Raw genomic sequence first — 15,407 nt, 5'->3', positions numbered from 1 at the left:
GCCGTAAATTACGGTGAACTCCCACAAACTACGGTAAAATACCGTAAATTTACGGTATCCGACAGAATTGCCGTAAATTACGGTAAACTCTCACAAACTACAGTAAAATACCGTAAATTTACGGTATCCAGCAGAATTGCCGTAACTTACAGTAAAATACAGCAATATACCGTAATTTACCTAAATTACGGTATTTTACCGTAATTTGCCGTAAATTACGGTAAACCCCCACAAACTACGGTAAAATACCTGAATTTACGGTATCCGTCAGAATTGCCGTAAATTACGGTAAACTCCCACAAACTACGGTAAAATATCGTAAATTTGCGGTAAAATACGGTAATACATCGTATATTGCCGTATTTTACCGTAAATTACGGCAATTCTGCTGCATACCGTAAATTACGGTAATTTACCGTAATTCGGACCTGCTAGGGCACAAGGAAATGATTAATTTACGTATTTTAATTTTGGGTAAATAAAATTTATTTTTGAATCAGGAATTATAACATTTCAAAAAGTGGTTCCGTTAGCACTCAGAATTAGTGAATATTCACTTATTTAACTTATTCATGTTTAGAGAGTAGTAAAATAAATATTTTAGAATTGTTATATTTAAAACTTGACTACTCGAAATTTAAAAAAACCGAAAATTAAAGTGAAACAATACGAGAAAATTAACTTAATCAACAAGACTGTTTCCAGATTCCAGCAGAGCTCAAGAACTCCAATGTCATTAAGTTAAAAGAAGAACTGGTAGAGGCTCGTCGTGAGATTCAACGGCTTCAAACCAGGAAACTTACATTAAAAAAATGTTTTGTGTTATCCGTGAAAGAGACGAACTCAATGATCGGGCATCTGAACAAGAGAATCAAAGATTCTGAATAACAAACCCGTTTGCGAGTCTAGAAGCGAATCTAAATCTACGAGCGAGATTTCCAAGCTCTAGAACTGAGCAGCAAGCAATATTGAGTGTGTTCAGTGAGTTTTATTCAGTCTTCAATTGAATAGACATTCAAACGTTTAGAGTAATAATTACAATTAATTATAATTATATAATGTTCGTCTGGACGCTAATTGCCATCTTTGTTATCACTTTATCGTTAGCCATCGATAATTTAGGAACTTTAAAATAAAATAATTAATAACAGGCAATAATTTCTAAAAATTGATGCCATAGATACAAACCATAGGGACATTGAACATGAAAGTGCTAGCATATAGTGCTTTACATAAAAGTAATTTGATTTGCCTTTTTTGTGAATTTGTTTAAGCTTTCAATCAAAACATAGACGAACGATATAAATTGTCAATAATACCAGCGGGGATTTCATACAACTGACAATCTACACCGATAAAGTGACTAGACCGATTCAACACCAGATCCTTTGTCGCATTCCAAAAGTGTCTACTCGAGGAATTGTATTCTTGCAAGTGGTTAGAAAATTTTTCTAACTAGGAAACTCGGAAATTATCATTTTTAGTCCGTTTTTCAATCAACTTTAAGAACAAAATGTGCCATGTCGTTCCAAGATTAGTCGAGGAATATCTGGAAACAGCCGGTTTTAGCAAAATCGACGTTGTCTTACGAACAAGCAGCAACTCCAAATTATTAAGTTTAATTTCTAAGTTTTATTTTGATTTTTAGTATTTTACTTTGATTTCAAAGTTTTATATTAATTTTTATTATTTCAAATATTTTCTTGATAAACAAGAATTTATATATATAATTTTGGACTATCACTTGAACTTTATCTAAATTTATTTTATTATTGATTTCATTTAATGTTATGGGATAGAAGTTATTATTGAGTGATAATATTTGAGGATAAAAATAAACTGCTACGATGTGAGTAAAAATGAGGACTATAAAAGTTCTGAAATAGGTATGCTATCAAGGACACGCCAGTGGCTGGGCGCGATCTAGTGGCGGGAACCGAACTACTCCCGCTTTTGCTACCTAACACCGGTGACTTTCCCCTTCTCCATAGGTATCTTTCCTCCCAAGAAATTTATTCTCTCGGTTTAAACGACTTTTGATTTCTTAGCTGGAGCATAGGAAAATACTTTTGTGAAAAGAATAGTTTTTATCCCGATAAATTTTATTTTTTCAAACGAATAAATGCACCATTGCTACACGGAAAGAAAATTCCACTAAAATTTACATCGTAATCGTAGTCTATACTTTCATTAGCGTCAATTTTCAAATGTCTCATTTTAAAATTTACTATGCAGGTTACATTTTTTACTATTCAACATCGTAATTTTGACAAAGTCTTTTTTTTTTTTTAATTGAATCGTTGAAAGAAAAATTTGAAAATTTTTAATTGTCGGCTAACTTAAAGATTATAAAATTTTAATTTAATTTAAATACACTTGTATGAAAAAACAATGTATGGTTAAAATATATAAAATCATATATGTTTGCAACAAAAAAATATATGATATATTATATTGTATATAATAAAAAATTATATAGAGATTTTGGCCGATTTAATATAAAATTATATACAGTAGTAAATATATGTACTCCATACATGTAACTTATATGTTTTTTATATTAAGCTATATATACATTTACATTTACCTTATAATATATTGTATTGATATATTTCCTTTTATATTCAAAAAATATAAAATTTTTATATGAAATGAAATATATGGTAGCATATAATTTATATCATATATGGCACCATATATTTTCTTTGTTATATTTAAGCATATATTATATTCGGTGTATGTATATGTATATGGGTATATATATTCGCATCAAATTAACTAATTTTGAAAATTTTAACTGCAATTTAAAAAGTATATTAAAATTTATATCTATTTTAATTGGAGTTGGTCATACGAATAAGAAACTTTTTTTTCCATACACAATATAAATATATGTTTTTATATATCATCAGAATATATTTTTCGTACATGATAGAAATATATATTTTTATGTATGATAAAAATATAGTTTTCGTACATGACAAGAATATATATTTTCATATATGATAAAAATATATTTTTTGTATATGATTGACATATATATTTTATATATGCTAAACATATACGAACTCGTATATGATGAATATTATATTTTTTAATATAAAAAAAAATATATCAGAAAATATAGTTAAATTCGCCACATATATTTTCTGATATTTATCATATATTTTTACATATATTTTGACCATACATGTTATTTTCATACGGGACAATACACAGTTGAGTCATTGAAAATTCAAAAAAGTATTTATTTATCATTTTACACATCAATGAAATACTTAGTCATCTTACAGATTTTTTTTTACACGTTCATGTGTCGGTGATTTTATTTGACAACAAAAAATTTATTGCGCCTGAGGTACATAACCTAGATAAGTAATTTCTCTGTTTCTGACTTCTTCAGTCATAAGTTTCGTTCCAGGACAATTGATTGGCCGCAGCATTAAATTGTAACATACTTTTATTTCTTTCAAGTAGGCTTCGTCTCTTGTCTGTAAAAATATAATTAATTAATTACTTTTACTCTTTTTTCTGCAAGCCGCCATCTCAGCGACCGTAGCAGCCGCCATCTTAGAGATCGACCGTAGCAGCCGTAACTTATAACAGGCTGCCTATTGTGGTCTCAGTTAAAAAAAAAAAAAAGTACCTTATCCTGAACAAAATCGACTTTAGTTCTTGATCCGACCGCATTATTAATCATCTCAACAATATCGCCATAGTTTTTCTTATCCCCAAGTTTGAAATCTCCCGCCGAAAGTATACCGGCGACATTAACTCGGTCAAATAAACTGACCGCCATTTTGAAGTAACCAACATCTGAAGCAATAAAAGGCGAGCGAGTGGCACACATTCCATGTTTTGAGAACTCTCGGTCCCAAAAACTGACCAATGATGACCCGCGAGCCTTATAAGGGCATAAATTGAACCACTTATTTTCCAAACTGGCCCTCAATCCCTTCTCACTGTTGAATCTGTGCTGACTAAAGCTAACAGAGCTCCGTTTTTTGCAATTTTCTGGTGTGGTCCCGCCGTAAGTTGCCGGCCACAGGCCATGGATTGACCATGTAAGCAAATTAATGTTGTCATTAACTGGTTTACTTTTAGAAATATATTCGAACCCTAGAGCCGGTGGCCAAAAAATACTGAGGACAAAATAATTGAAGCATTGGTCAGCTGGGGAATTGTCATCTTTGCAAGTCTTATCACTGACAGCAACCGGTTCTTCTCTATGGGTCTGTTTGCTGAATATTCCGGGTCGGTTTCTGGTACCTGGACTACTTGCTCCAGTATTTAGTGACGTTGATGAACCACTGGATGTACTCAGACCTCTTCCGTAAACTGAAGGGCTGTTTAGTGATGATGATGAACTACCAGGAGTCTGAGGCAAATTTTTGAGGACTAGGCTATTGGGTCGATGACTTTTATGTGAATCTACGCTGCCACCACGTGCCCAAGTTGGATGATTTGCTACTGATGTTGGTTTTAGGGTCAGACTACTGGAGCGTTCTACTGGATAATGGTTGGAACTTTGTTGAGGATTCAATGCTGGAAATTCTTTATCATGAGATATTTTGGGTGATGAACTTGGCGATGGAAATGGGAAATTTTTGAGACTGTTGCTGGTGCGCAGGGCGGGAAAGTCATCATGAGAGGGGCTATGATGAGATTCTACGGGGCGATTGGGTGATGGATGTTGGCTACGTAATTTTGGAAAAGGGTCGGTTGGTGAAACAGGTGACGGTTGAGGGGTTTGCTGGTGGGGTGGTTGGGGGATTGGAGATCTTGGTCGCGGATTTATAGATAAGGGATTTAAATTTACAGATTGCGGGTCGGGGGATGGCAGCTGGGTGTAAGTTGATGTTGATGGTGAATTGGGGGGAGAATTGTTTGAGGTTGAGCTTTGAGATCCAGTTAATGATCTGTTGAAAAAAATTTTATTGGTTCATTGTCTGATTGATGGTCGGCAAGTTGATTTGAATATATTGATGTGGGTACTCAAATTAAAGAGAAAGTCATGAGGAACAAGAATATGGACAAAAAAAAAATTTTTGAAAATTTTTTTGACTTTGTTCTTTTTTGACCTGGAGATAGTGGTGCGGGTACTTGAACTAGAGGAAATTTAGTGACTGATGATGAAATTTCATTTCATATGAGTACCCATGCCTACATTTAATCTAATTCGAAATTTCTATACCCGAGTTTTGAAAAAATTTGTAAAATTACCGGTAACTTTTTTTTTTGATAAAACAAATTTTGTTCTCGTAAAGTAGACAAAATTTCCTGTAAAATGAGTACCCACAACAATATATTTCAATAAAGTCGTTAATTAGTCGCGGTCCACGGATTAACCGCAAGTTGATGGTTGACTAAAATTTTATTTAAATATATTGATGTGGGTACTCAAATTAACGAGAAATTTATGAGGAACAAGAATATGGACAAAAAAAAATTTTTGAAAATTTTTTTGACTTCTTTTTTTTGAACTGGAGATAGTGGTGCGGGTACTTGAACTAGAGAAAATTTAGTGAATGATAAGGATGAAATTTCATCTTATACGAGTACCTATGCCTACAATTAATCTAATTCGAAATTTCTCTACCCGAGTTTTAAAAAAATTTGTAAAATTACCAGTAACTTTATGTTATTTTTCTAATTATTTTTTTTTGATAAAACAAATTTTGTTACCTTAAAGTAGACGAAATTTCCTGTAAAATGAGTACCCACAACAATATATTTAAATAAAGTCGTTACTTACTCGCGGTCCGCGGATTGACCGCGAGTTGATGGTTGACTACAACTTTATTTAAATATATTGATGTGGGTACTCAAATAACAGGAAATTTTATCACTAATTCAACTGTGATAATTAAATTCAAAAAAAAAAATATTGATCTTATTAAAATCTTGTAACTAAAAATTTTGATTATAAATAAAAATATCATTTTAAATTTAAAAAATACTTACAGTTTTCTGAAGTTAATTTTTTTGCGTACAGCATTCAATGGTGCTGGTAATAATATTGTAATAATACAAGTAATTAAAAATAATTTCATGCAATAGAATTCCATTATTTCAGTTTTAAAAAAATTATAAATCAATTAGAACTGCCGTCACTTCAATATAAAATTAAATAAATAACTGAGTATTATTGAGCTTTTATATTAATTTTATAATTAAAAACGTGGCATAAGCAATTAAATATTTTTTTTTAATCAGTTCTATTATTAAAAATCGAACGACGCACTCTTATTTTTCAACCGATTGATCAACGGGTTCTCTTTAAAGTTAAAATAATTATCGAATAAAAAATAAAGTCGTTAAACTTTTTATCTTGCGACGTGAAATTAAAGACAATGTAATTTTAAAATTGGGTTTTTTATTAATCAGTCTTCGAATTATCGTCGTCGTCATCATCATTATCATCACTACTATTTTTATTATCATCATTATTATTATCTACTTTACTATTTTTATCTTCGATATTTATTTTCTTCGATTTTGTTTCCTTCATTTTTAATTTTCTTTTCAATCTTTTCTCTCTTTTTTTAGCTGTCGCTTGCTCGGCTTTCAATTTATTTTCTTCTAGTTTACTTTGATATTCCAAATTTAAAAGTTCCTGTAAATTAAATTTAATTAGTTAATAAAATTAATAACAAAATTAAAATTTTTTTTTTTTAATTTACGGAGGATTTTAATTTATGACCATCAATTTTTATGGAAAAAAAATCCAAAATTGGGACAAAATTTCAAATTTAAATATCAGAATTTTGTTTTACGTAATTTTTTTAAATTTTGAGTTTAATTCAAATACGAGAATTTTTTTAATTAAAAATAAATAAAAAAATATGAAGTTTTAAATAAAAAATTTGAAGTTTTAAAAGAAAAATTTTAAAGAAAAATCTGAAATTTTAAATGAAAAATTTTAAATAGAAATCTGAAATTTTAAAAGAAAAATTTTAAATAAAAATCTGAAATTTTAAATTAAAAATTTTAAATAGAAATCTGAAATTTTAAATAAAAAATTTTAAATTAAAAATCTGAAGTTTTAAAAGAAAAATTTTAAAGAAAAATCTGAAATTTTAAATTAAAAATCTGAAACTTTAAATTAAAAATCGGAAATTTTAAATAAAAAATTTAAAATACAAATCTGAAATTTTGAAAGAAAAATTTTAAATAAAAATCTAGAATTTTAAATGAAAAATTTAAAATACAAATCTGATATTTTAAACGAAAAATTTTAAATAAAAATCTAAAATTTTAAATTAAAAATCTGAAACTTTAAATTAAAAATCGGAAATTTTAAATAAAAATCTAGAATTTTAAATGAAAAATTTAAAATACAAATCTGAAATTTTAAACGAAAAATTTTAAACAAAAATCTGAAATTTTAAATTGAAAATCTGAAACTTTAAATTAAAAATCGGAAATTTTAAAATACAAATCTGCAATTTTAAAAGAAAAATTTTAAATAAACATCTAAAATTTTAAATTAAAAATCTGAAACTTTAAATTAAAAATCGGAAATTTTAAAAGGAAAATTTTAAGTAAAAGTCTAGAATTTTTAAATGAAAAATTTAAAATACCAATCTGAAATTTAAAACGAAAAATTTTAAACAAAAATCTGAAATTTTAAATTGATAATCTAAAATTTTAAATAAAATCTGATTTTTTTTTTTATATTTTCTTTACTTACGATGTTACTTTTTTCTTGAATAAATTTCTGTCTCGCATATTCTTTTCGCCTGAGGTGTCTGTAAACATGAAATTCACCACTTCCAGCTCCAGCACTACTTCCCATGACATTTCGTACAAACTCCGGTACCCCTGGTACATTTTTTGTTTTTGGTCTCTCGGGTAATTGAATTTCTTTGTCCTAAATTTCCAATTATTTATTAATTGTACCCAAGTTATTTAAAATATTTTAGTAGGTTAAGTAAAATTAGTAACTCATTAAATATATATATAAGAAACTTACGGGATTGTTCATTAATTTATTGAGTTTCAATCTTTGAAGATCCAAAGCACTTTTGACAATTATCGGAGGATCATTTTTTTTATCCTCTTTTTTCGTATCTTTTTTATTTTTCTCTGACATGTTTACTCCAACTGTTTATTTATGAATATATATACACATAAATATAAAAAATTTAAGGTTAGAATTTATAATTTTTTTGCAGTCGGTAACATAGAAATTTTTCAAAAAATTTTAGCTTGAAATTGACAGTAATTTGACATCGAAATGACCCGCAATTTGCTACCCGAATTTCCCATCAATTTGACAGCAAAAATTTCCTCAAATGTTTTGTCAACTTCAGAATTTTTCATTTTGACGTCAATTCCTATACAACTTGCCACAATGTGACGTTAATTTAACACCCTAATTTAACATCGAAATGACCCAAAATCTGCCATCAATTTGACAGCAAAAATTCCTCGAATGTTTCGTCAGTTTCGGGCTTTTCCGTTTTGACGTCAATTTCTATATAACTAGTCACAATTTGACGTTACTTTACTACCCGAATTAGGATGCAAATTTACTTTAAAAGTTGTATACAAATTGACGTCAAAAACGGAAAATCCCGAAGTTGAAACATTCGAGGAACTTTTTGCTGTCAAATTGTCACGAAATTGCGGGTCATTTATTTTATAAATTTATCAGTAATAACTAATCAGGTTCAATAAAAAATACACCTGTTATAAAATTTAATTAGTTTATTAATTAATAATATAATTAAATTTTTTTATAAATAATCAACATTAATTAAAATAATTTAAATAATAATAATAATAATTTTACACAGATTTTTGTCTCATCAATTGATGCATCGCCAACTGTACCCTTAATTCAACACATGCGTCTTTTTCTTCGATAATACTCCTGATTAAAGTCATCATTTTTTTCTGAAAAAAAAACCAGTGAATTAAATTAACTATTTAATTAATTGATAAATTTTTTAAGTAAAAATACCTCAAGAAGTTGATTTTCTTTAGCGAGTTGTATCATCGCGGTGATTTCAGCTTCGTTGGGTGAATGAATTCGCTCCTTTTCTTTTACTTTGAGTCTCTCGGGTTTGTCAATAATCATTTCGTTCAATTTTTTAATTTCATTCCTCTCTTGTTGGATTCTCATTCTTAAAACAGTTTCCATATTTAGTAATTCTTCGTGGATTAAAATTTCACGTATTCGTTCTAGTGAATTTTCTTCACTTTCTTCTTCTTCTTTTATTTTTTCTTTACAATCAACGACATCCTTTGTTTCATCAGGTTTTATATCTAATCCTGGTATTTCTGTACCTGAACCTGATCCTAATACTCCTGAACCTGAACCTGATATTCCAATACCTGAACCCGGCCCTGAAATTCCCATACCTGAACCTGATACTGAAATTCCTGTACCTACACCTGACATTCCTATTACTGGCCCTGGTAATCCTGTATCTGAACCTGGCCCTGAAATTCCCATACCTGAACCTGATGTTCCTGTACCTGATACTGAAATTCCTGTACCTAAACCAGATATTCCAACACCTGGTCCTGGTAATCCTGTACCTGAACCTGATCCTGAAATTCCTGTACCCGAGCCTGCTCCCGATAATCCCATACCTGAACCTGGGATTCCTATACCTGATCCTGGTAATGCTGCACCTGAACCTGATACTGAAACTCCTGTACCTGAATTTAAAATTTCAGTAGTAGCACCTGATATTTCAATACCTGATCCTGATGTTCCAGGACCTGGAAGTCCAATACCTGATCCTGGAGTCACTGTACCTGAACCTGATATTGGAATTCCTGTACCTGAACCTGAATTAATTCCTAATACAATTGAACTTGGGCCTGATATACCTGAACCTGAATTAGTACCTGATGTTCCTGACCCAGTTGCTAAAATTTTTGACCCTACTCCTGATGTACCTGATCCCCCCTCCCCATGATTTTCATCTGAAGATTTAACTTCGTCATCTAAACTTTTTTGTAGATTACCCTCTAATTTTTGTACCTTTTTAAATTTTCTTTTCAATTGCGTTATAATTCTCTGTACCTCCCACAGCATTTCTTCTCGTGATTTAGTGACGAAACCAGCGTTCATTTGCATGTGAATCTGCTCGAGTAGAGATTCTTGTTTGGCTAATTCTTTAGCTATCGTTTCAGGAGTATCAGGCAGAGATAAACTTCCAGATGATAATGGCGGAATGTATTTATCTAGAGTGACGTCAGGGAAAAGTGCTTTGCAGTGGCAGAGAAGAGCCAAACAGAGCCGGTGGCTCATTTGCAAAACTGGGCTCAGGGTCATGGCGATTGCCTGTGCGTTCATTTTTGTTGTTTTTTCACGGGCTGTGACGTGGTCCAGGTGACAGATAACCCAGCCTAGGAGCACACGGTTACACTCAGGAAGTTGATGGACCAATTGGTACAATTGGGACTCTCGCATTGATACTTCTTTTGTTGACGCCGCTTGTTCGAAACGAGATATTGTTTCACTACTTTCAAGAACTGCTTCTGGTAATTCTCTGGAGTTATATATACATATATAAATATGTGTATTCATACATATATATTTGTACAGAAAATTAAATTCTCTTTCAAACGAGTACCCACAAGCTATACTTATTTTAAAAGAATATATGTTTATAAATATGTAGGTATAATATATGTGTATATTTATATATATTTTCTGAAAAATAAGTATGGCTTGTGGGTACTCATTTGAAAGAGAATTTCATTTTTTATCATTTCACGATTATATTTTTATATATATTTGTATATATATGTATATAAATATATGAGGTGTGCATATAATAAAAATAAAAATTCTTCTTTAAATGAGTGTTTACAATATTAATTTTTTTCAGTTGGAAAATAAATTTTCTAGATATTTTTAATATATTTATATACATATATATGTATGTATATTTTTTGAAAAAAAATATAGCTTGTGGGTACTCATGTAAAAGACAATTAAATTCCCTTTCAAATGAGTACCCACAAGCTATACTTATTTTTCAAAAAAAAAATATATATAAATATATATAATGTGTATATTTATATATATTTTGTGAAAAATAAGTATGGCTTGTGGGTACTCATTTGAAAGAGCATTTTATTCTCTATCATACCACAACCATATATTTATATATATTTATATATATGTGTATATAAATATATGAGTGCGCATACAATAAAAATTAAAATTCTCTTTTACATTAATGCCTACAAGTAATATTTATTTTTTTGAGTTGGAAAATAAATTTTCTACATATTTTTGATATATTTATATGCATATATATGAATATATATTAAAAAAAAAAAGTATAGCTTGTGGGTACTCATTTAAAAGAAAATTAAATTTCCTATCAATCTACATATGTAAACATATACTCACATTTATATTACAATAATTACCAAGTACTCACCTGAAAAATAATATCAATAGACTAGTAGCTACAGTTGGTTCAAATTCCGCGGTATTCACATTATCGCGTTGGTTATAAAGTTTTTTAAAATGTTGTACTTTTGATTTAACACCAGGTACTCGATACAATCCCTCAGTCGTCATTCCAAACTCTTCGATATAATCGATACAATTTCGTACAACCAGAGGCAGTTCTATTCCGTCATGACAACGGCTTCGTTCGACCGCTAGCTGAAGACTTACTCCGAAAATTGGTTGGACTTCTGAAAAAAAATTAATCAAGACAATTAAGTATTCCCAGTCATCAATTAATTAATTAATTAACGAATAAAAAAAAATTACCACCAATATCTTCATCGTGTTTTTTCTTCCGATCCTTTAATTTGTATTTCAATTTATCTTTATCCTTATCCTTGTCCTTACGTTTGTCCTTATCCTCCTTTTCATCTTTATCACGTTTTTTTTTATCTTTATCTTTATCTTTATCGGTTTCCTTTTCTTTGCTTTCTTTCTCACGAGACTTTTCACGTTTTTTAGAGGGAAATTTAAATGTTTTGGTTTTTTTAGATTTCGAAGGACTTCTGGAATTAATAAAATAATTATTTTTATAAATAGGAAGGAAAGGACATTGCGACTCGGGTGATAATGTAACCCGAGCTTGAGGTGATGGCTTACTATCCTCTCGCGGTGCGGATAAAATTTTTAGTCAACGGAATGCAAACTTTGAGTAAAATAAAAATAAAAAAAATTAAATTTTAAATCTCAGGATGGAGGACAAGTAGAATTTTTTTAAATTCTTTACTAACATGGAGGCTTTAATTTAACGTAAATATTTATTGCTCTGTTCGAGTGGTTCTGGAAGCTCCTTGAGACTTAAAAATCACCTGGAGCAATAATTAAATACTGAAATAAAAGTTGTTTCTACTAGTCGAATTATTTTCCACCAACCAGCTCACCCATGCCCATTTTTTTAATTTTTCAACCAGCGGTGACGCTCCAGTTTAATTATTATTTTATAAAATTACATTAAATTCTATGATAATCCACAGAATTTCATGGGGTTTCCTGCTATTTTATCAACTCCCATAAAATTTTATGAATTTAAATAAAATGCCTTCTTTTCCCAGCAAACTTTTATTTTATTTTATTTTTTAAAATTATTTTTTTCCCGCCAACTAAACCACCGGAACAAAAAAAATAAAATATTCCTGTTGTTAAAATCCTCCGGTTGCCTTTAACTTGTAACTAAATATATTTTTTTTTATCATTATCAGACCGCGCAATAATTTAACTCCCGCGAGATCTCAGACCGCCCGACAATCAAATGATATAATAAATAGTAAATAAATATTTTCGTGATTAATAAATTTCCGTCGCGATAACTGACCACCTCAGTCACTTTATTATTTAAATATTTATTTAATTGCCGCGTTAGTTTGTGATCTGGCTTATTGTGATAATTTAAAAAGTTGCCGCCAGCAACTGCGTTGGTGTCACAAAACTTTAAAAATTTGAATGACTTTTAATTCATCTGCTCATAAATTCGTCGTATATTTTTTCAAATCCCGCCTTTTACTCTCTCTCTTTAAAATCACTAATGAATTAAATAAATAAATAAATAAATAAATAAATTTACTTGGTCTCTTGATCCTCATCAGGTGAACTCTCCCCTTCTAGTGTAGCATAACCTCGATCCTTACGATCCTTTTTATCCTTTTTTTTACCCAACAATTCTTTCTTAGAATGTCTGTCATGACTTCCGTCATCGCTGACTGAAAATTCAAATAAATTTTACTGCATTATTATTTTTTATCTCCAATTTTATTTGAAAATTAAAGAGACATTTTTAGGTTAGAAAAATTTATTTAAATAAATGGAATTCTTACAGTCGCTCTCGTTGCTTTTGCGAGCCGACTCCGAGGCATAGAGTCCAGGAAATTCTTTCTCGACGTCTGGGCTCTCGAAATCCATTTTATTATATATATTTTATATATTTATTGGTACTTTGTTTTAATAAAATTAACTGTTAATTGTTTTTCTAAACTACTGTCAACTGGCTCCTGGCTCCATCTTGTTCTCACTCTGACTTTTAAAAAAAAATACTCGATAAATAAAATAAAAAAGTGTCGTATTTATTTTTAAAAAACTTCGATTGATTTTTTTATTGTCCTGGAGCTAATGAGAATTTTAAATAATTTATTATTATTTTCTAGCGAAATTTGAATTTTTAAAATTGGCGGGAAAATAATTTTTTTAAAAATCAGCGCGCGCGGATTTTATCAGGGCGCATGCGGAATTTTGACAGCTGAGGCGCGGGAGTTTTGGGGAGAATTTAAAAGATGGAAATTTTGTTTGTGATTAGGGTACGATAAGGGCATAAGGCCCATTGGGCAAAATTTTTAGCTCAATTTTAAAAGGTGTCGGCAGCCATTTGAAATTTCCCATTTAAATAACATGCAAAAAATTTTTTTGATTAAAAATATTATAACTTTTGAACCGTGTGAGATAAAAATTCGGCTCTAGAATATTCTTGTAGGGCATTAAATTTCTTAAAAGAAAGTCCTGGGAGTCGAATTTGTAAACTTGATATTTCGTATACTAACAGGCTATCAAAGTCTAGAGTAAACAGAATCATACAAATTTAAGGTTTTATTTGGATTTGTCCAAATACTTTTCTTTTATTGTGATCGATAACAAAATATTATTTGTTACAACGTGGATATTGTTGGTGATTTCATTGCACTACATGTAGAACAAATTTTCTCGTAGTATTGATATTTTTAATAAAAAAGCCTTAAATTTGTATGATTCTGTTTACTCTAGACTTTGATGGCCTGTTAGTATACGAAATATCAAGTTTACAAATTCGACTCCCAGGACTTTCTTTTAAGAAATTTAATGCCCTACAAGAATATTCTAGAGCCGAATTTTGATCTCACACGGTTCAAAAGTTATAATATTTTTAATAAAAAAAAATTTATTGCATGTTATTTAAATGGGAAATTTTAAATGGCTACCGACTTCTTTTAAAATTGAGCTAAAAATTTTGCCCAATGGGAGGATTTTTTTCTCGATATATAGGTCCTTTTTAAGACGTAAATTCGATAGGTTGATTTTTTTGGCTCACCCTAATGTAGCCCGTAGTTCCTGGAACCTTAAGGTCATTTAAAAATTTTGAAACTACTTTTTATTTTTAAATATTTAACTTTGGGAATGTGTGCACATGTGTGTGCGTGTGTGTAAGTATGCATGTGTGTGTGCGTGTTTGAGTGCTAAGTGCAACAAACATTTCGAATTTTGTTACCGTAAATTCTTTTATCTTCCGGTTACAAAAATTTTTTTTTCGCGCAATTACTGACCTCCTGAGCTAGAAAATAATAAAATTATTTTTGCATTAAAAAATATTCACAAACAATTTCTTTGTTATTTAAAACAATTTTTTATTCTCGAAGCCGGTTTATTAACTCGAGTTTTTTTTTAATGCCTCGATTGCGAGACGTGATTAATTAAACGGCGGGAAAAAAATAAATAAAATAAATAAAATGAATAAATAAATAAGTAAATAAATGTGATTGCATGGATAAAAAGATGTAGGTGCATAAAGAGGAGACCTTGTCACCAGCGACCTTGCGGAGATTTTTCTCATATCGGGGTGTGAGTTAATAAATATATGAGTAAGTGTGTTAATGGCTATATTATGTAGGCTCGATGATCTCGATTACGAGTTAACAGATTTAACCTGTTAGTATCTTGTAATCGATGTTATGGGACTGATCGGTCTTAAATTATAACAGTAATTTAAAAAATAAATTTTATTTTGGAATTTTTTTTTTTTTGAGTTAAAAATTTTTGTTCTTTTTTATTTTGATTTTGTAAATATGAAAATTTTTGAAATTTTCGCGGGAAAATTTGTTTTTTTTTCAAATTTTTGAAATTTTTGCAGGACAAATTGTTTATTTAAAATTTTTGCGGGAAAATTTGTTAATTTAAAATT

The 15,407-nt window shown here is 29.7% G+C and overlaps 3 protein-coding genes across 3 annotated transcripts; all 3 read right to left on the bottom strand.

Annotated features, from left to right (window-relative positions):
• Window positions 1-3,253: 3,253 nt before the first annotated feature.
• On the bottom strand, window positions 3,254-6,105 carry LOC130675015 (uncharacterized). The gene is made up of 3 exons (XM_057480473.1): window positions 5,965-6,105; window positions 3,647-4,919; window positions 3,254-3,491 (listed from the first exon to the last, which is right to left on the bottom strand). The coding sequence occupies exons 1-3, from the start codon at window positions 6,066-6,068 to the stop codon at window positions 3,345-3,347; spliced, it is 1,524 nt and encodes a 507-aa protein (XP_057336456.1). The 5' UTR covers window positions 6,069-6,105; the 3' UTR covers window positions 3,254-3,344.
• Window positions 6,106-6,241: 136 nt separating this feature from the next.
• Window positions 6,242-8,135, bottom strand: LOC130675023 (PRKR-interacting protein 1 homolog). The gene is made up of 3 exons (XM_057480481.1): window positions 7,976-8,135; window positions 7,694-7,873; window positions 6,242-6,616 (listed from the first exon to the last, which is right to left on the bottom strand). Exons 1-3 carry the CDS (start codon window positions 8,093-8,095, stop codon window positions 6,380-6,382), a joined length of 537 nt encoding a protein of 178 aa, XP_057336464.1. The 5' UTR covers window positions 8,096-8,135; the 3' UTR covers window positions 6,242-6,379.
• A 597-nt stretch (window positions 8,136-8,732) lies between these two features.
• On the bottom strand, window positions 8,733-13,497 carry LOC130671208 (ralA-binding protein 1). The gene is made up of 6 exons (XM_057474952.1): window positions 13,300-13,497; window positions 13,050-13,185; window positions 11,756-11,994; window positions 11,415-11,676; window positions 8,969-10,511; window positions 8,733-8,901 (listed from the first exon to the last, which is right to left on the bottom strand). Exons 1-6 carry the CDS (start codon window positions 13,382-13,384, stop codon window positions 8,794-8,796), a joined length of 2,373 nt encoding a protein of 790 aa, XP_057330935.1. The 5' UTR covers window positions 13,385-13,497; the 3' UTR covers window positions 8,733-8,793.
• Window positions 13,498-15,407: the final 1,910 nt, after the last annotated feature.

The sequence above is a fragment of the Microplitis mediator genome, chromosome 1 (genome assembly GCF_029852145.1).
Source record: "Microplitis mediator isolate UGA2020A chromosome 1, iyMicMedi2.1, whole genome shotgun sequence".
Lineage (NCBI taxonomy): Eukaryota > Metazoa > Arthropoda > Insecta > Hymenoptera > Braconidae > Microplitis > Microplitis mediator.
The sequence above is the reverse complement of the archived record's forward strand: the minus strand, read 5'-3'. Positions and strand labels throughout refer to the sequence as shown.

What these genes read in the sequence shown, in the direction of transcription:
- LOC130675015 (XM_057480473.1), bottom strand. Translation starts at nt 6,068, where the DNA reads ATGGAATTCTATTGCATGAAATTATTTTTAATTACTTGTATTATTACA. An exon ending in AAAATTAACTTCAGAAAACT is followed by an intron (nt 4,920 to 5,964) that starts GTAAGTATTTTT and finishes TTTTTTCAACAG; the next exon opens with ATCATTAACTGGATCTCAAA. An exon ending in TCGATTTTGTTCAGGATAAG is followed by an intron (nt 3,492 to 3,646) that starts GTACTTTTTTTT and finishes ATATTTTTACAG; the next exon opens with ACAAGAGACGAAGCCTACTT.
- LOC130675023 (XM_057480481.1), bottom strand. Translation starts at nt 8,095, where the DNA reads ATGTCAGAGAAAAATAAAAAAGATACGAAAAAAGAGGATAAAAAAAAT. An exon ending in ATAAATTAATGAACAATCCC is followed by an intron (nt 7,874 to 7,975) that starts GTAAGTTTCTTA and finishes TTGGAAATTTAG; the next exon opens with GACAAAGAAATTCAATTACC. An exon ending in TTCAAGAAAAAAGTAACATC is followed by an intron (nt 6,617 to 7,693) that starts GTAAGTAAAGAA and finishes TTTAATTTACAG; the next exon opens with GAACTTTTAAATTTGGAATA.
- LOC130671208 (XM_057474952.1), bottom strand. Translation starts at nt 13,384, where the DNA reads ATGGATTTCGAGAGCCCAGACGTCGAGAAAGAATTTCCTGGACTCTAT. An exon ending in CTATTGATATTATTTTTCAG is followed by an intron (nt 10,512 to 11,414) that starts GTGAGTACTTGG and finishes ATATAACTCCAG; the next exon opens with AGAATTACCAGAAGCAGTTC. An exon ending in AAGAAAATCAACTTCTTGAG is followed by an intron (nt 8,902 to 8,968) that starts GTATTTTTACTT and finishes TTTTTTTTTCAG; the next exon opens with AAAAAAATGATGACTTTAAT.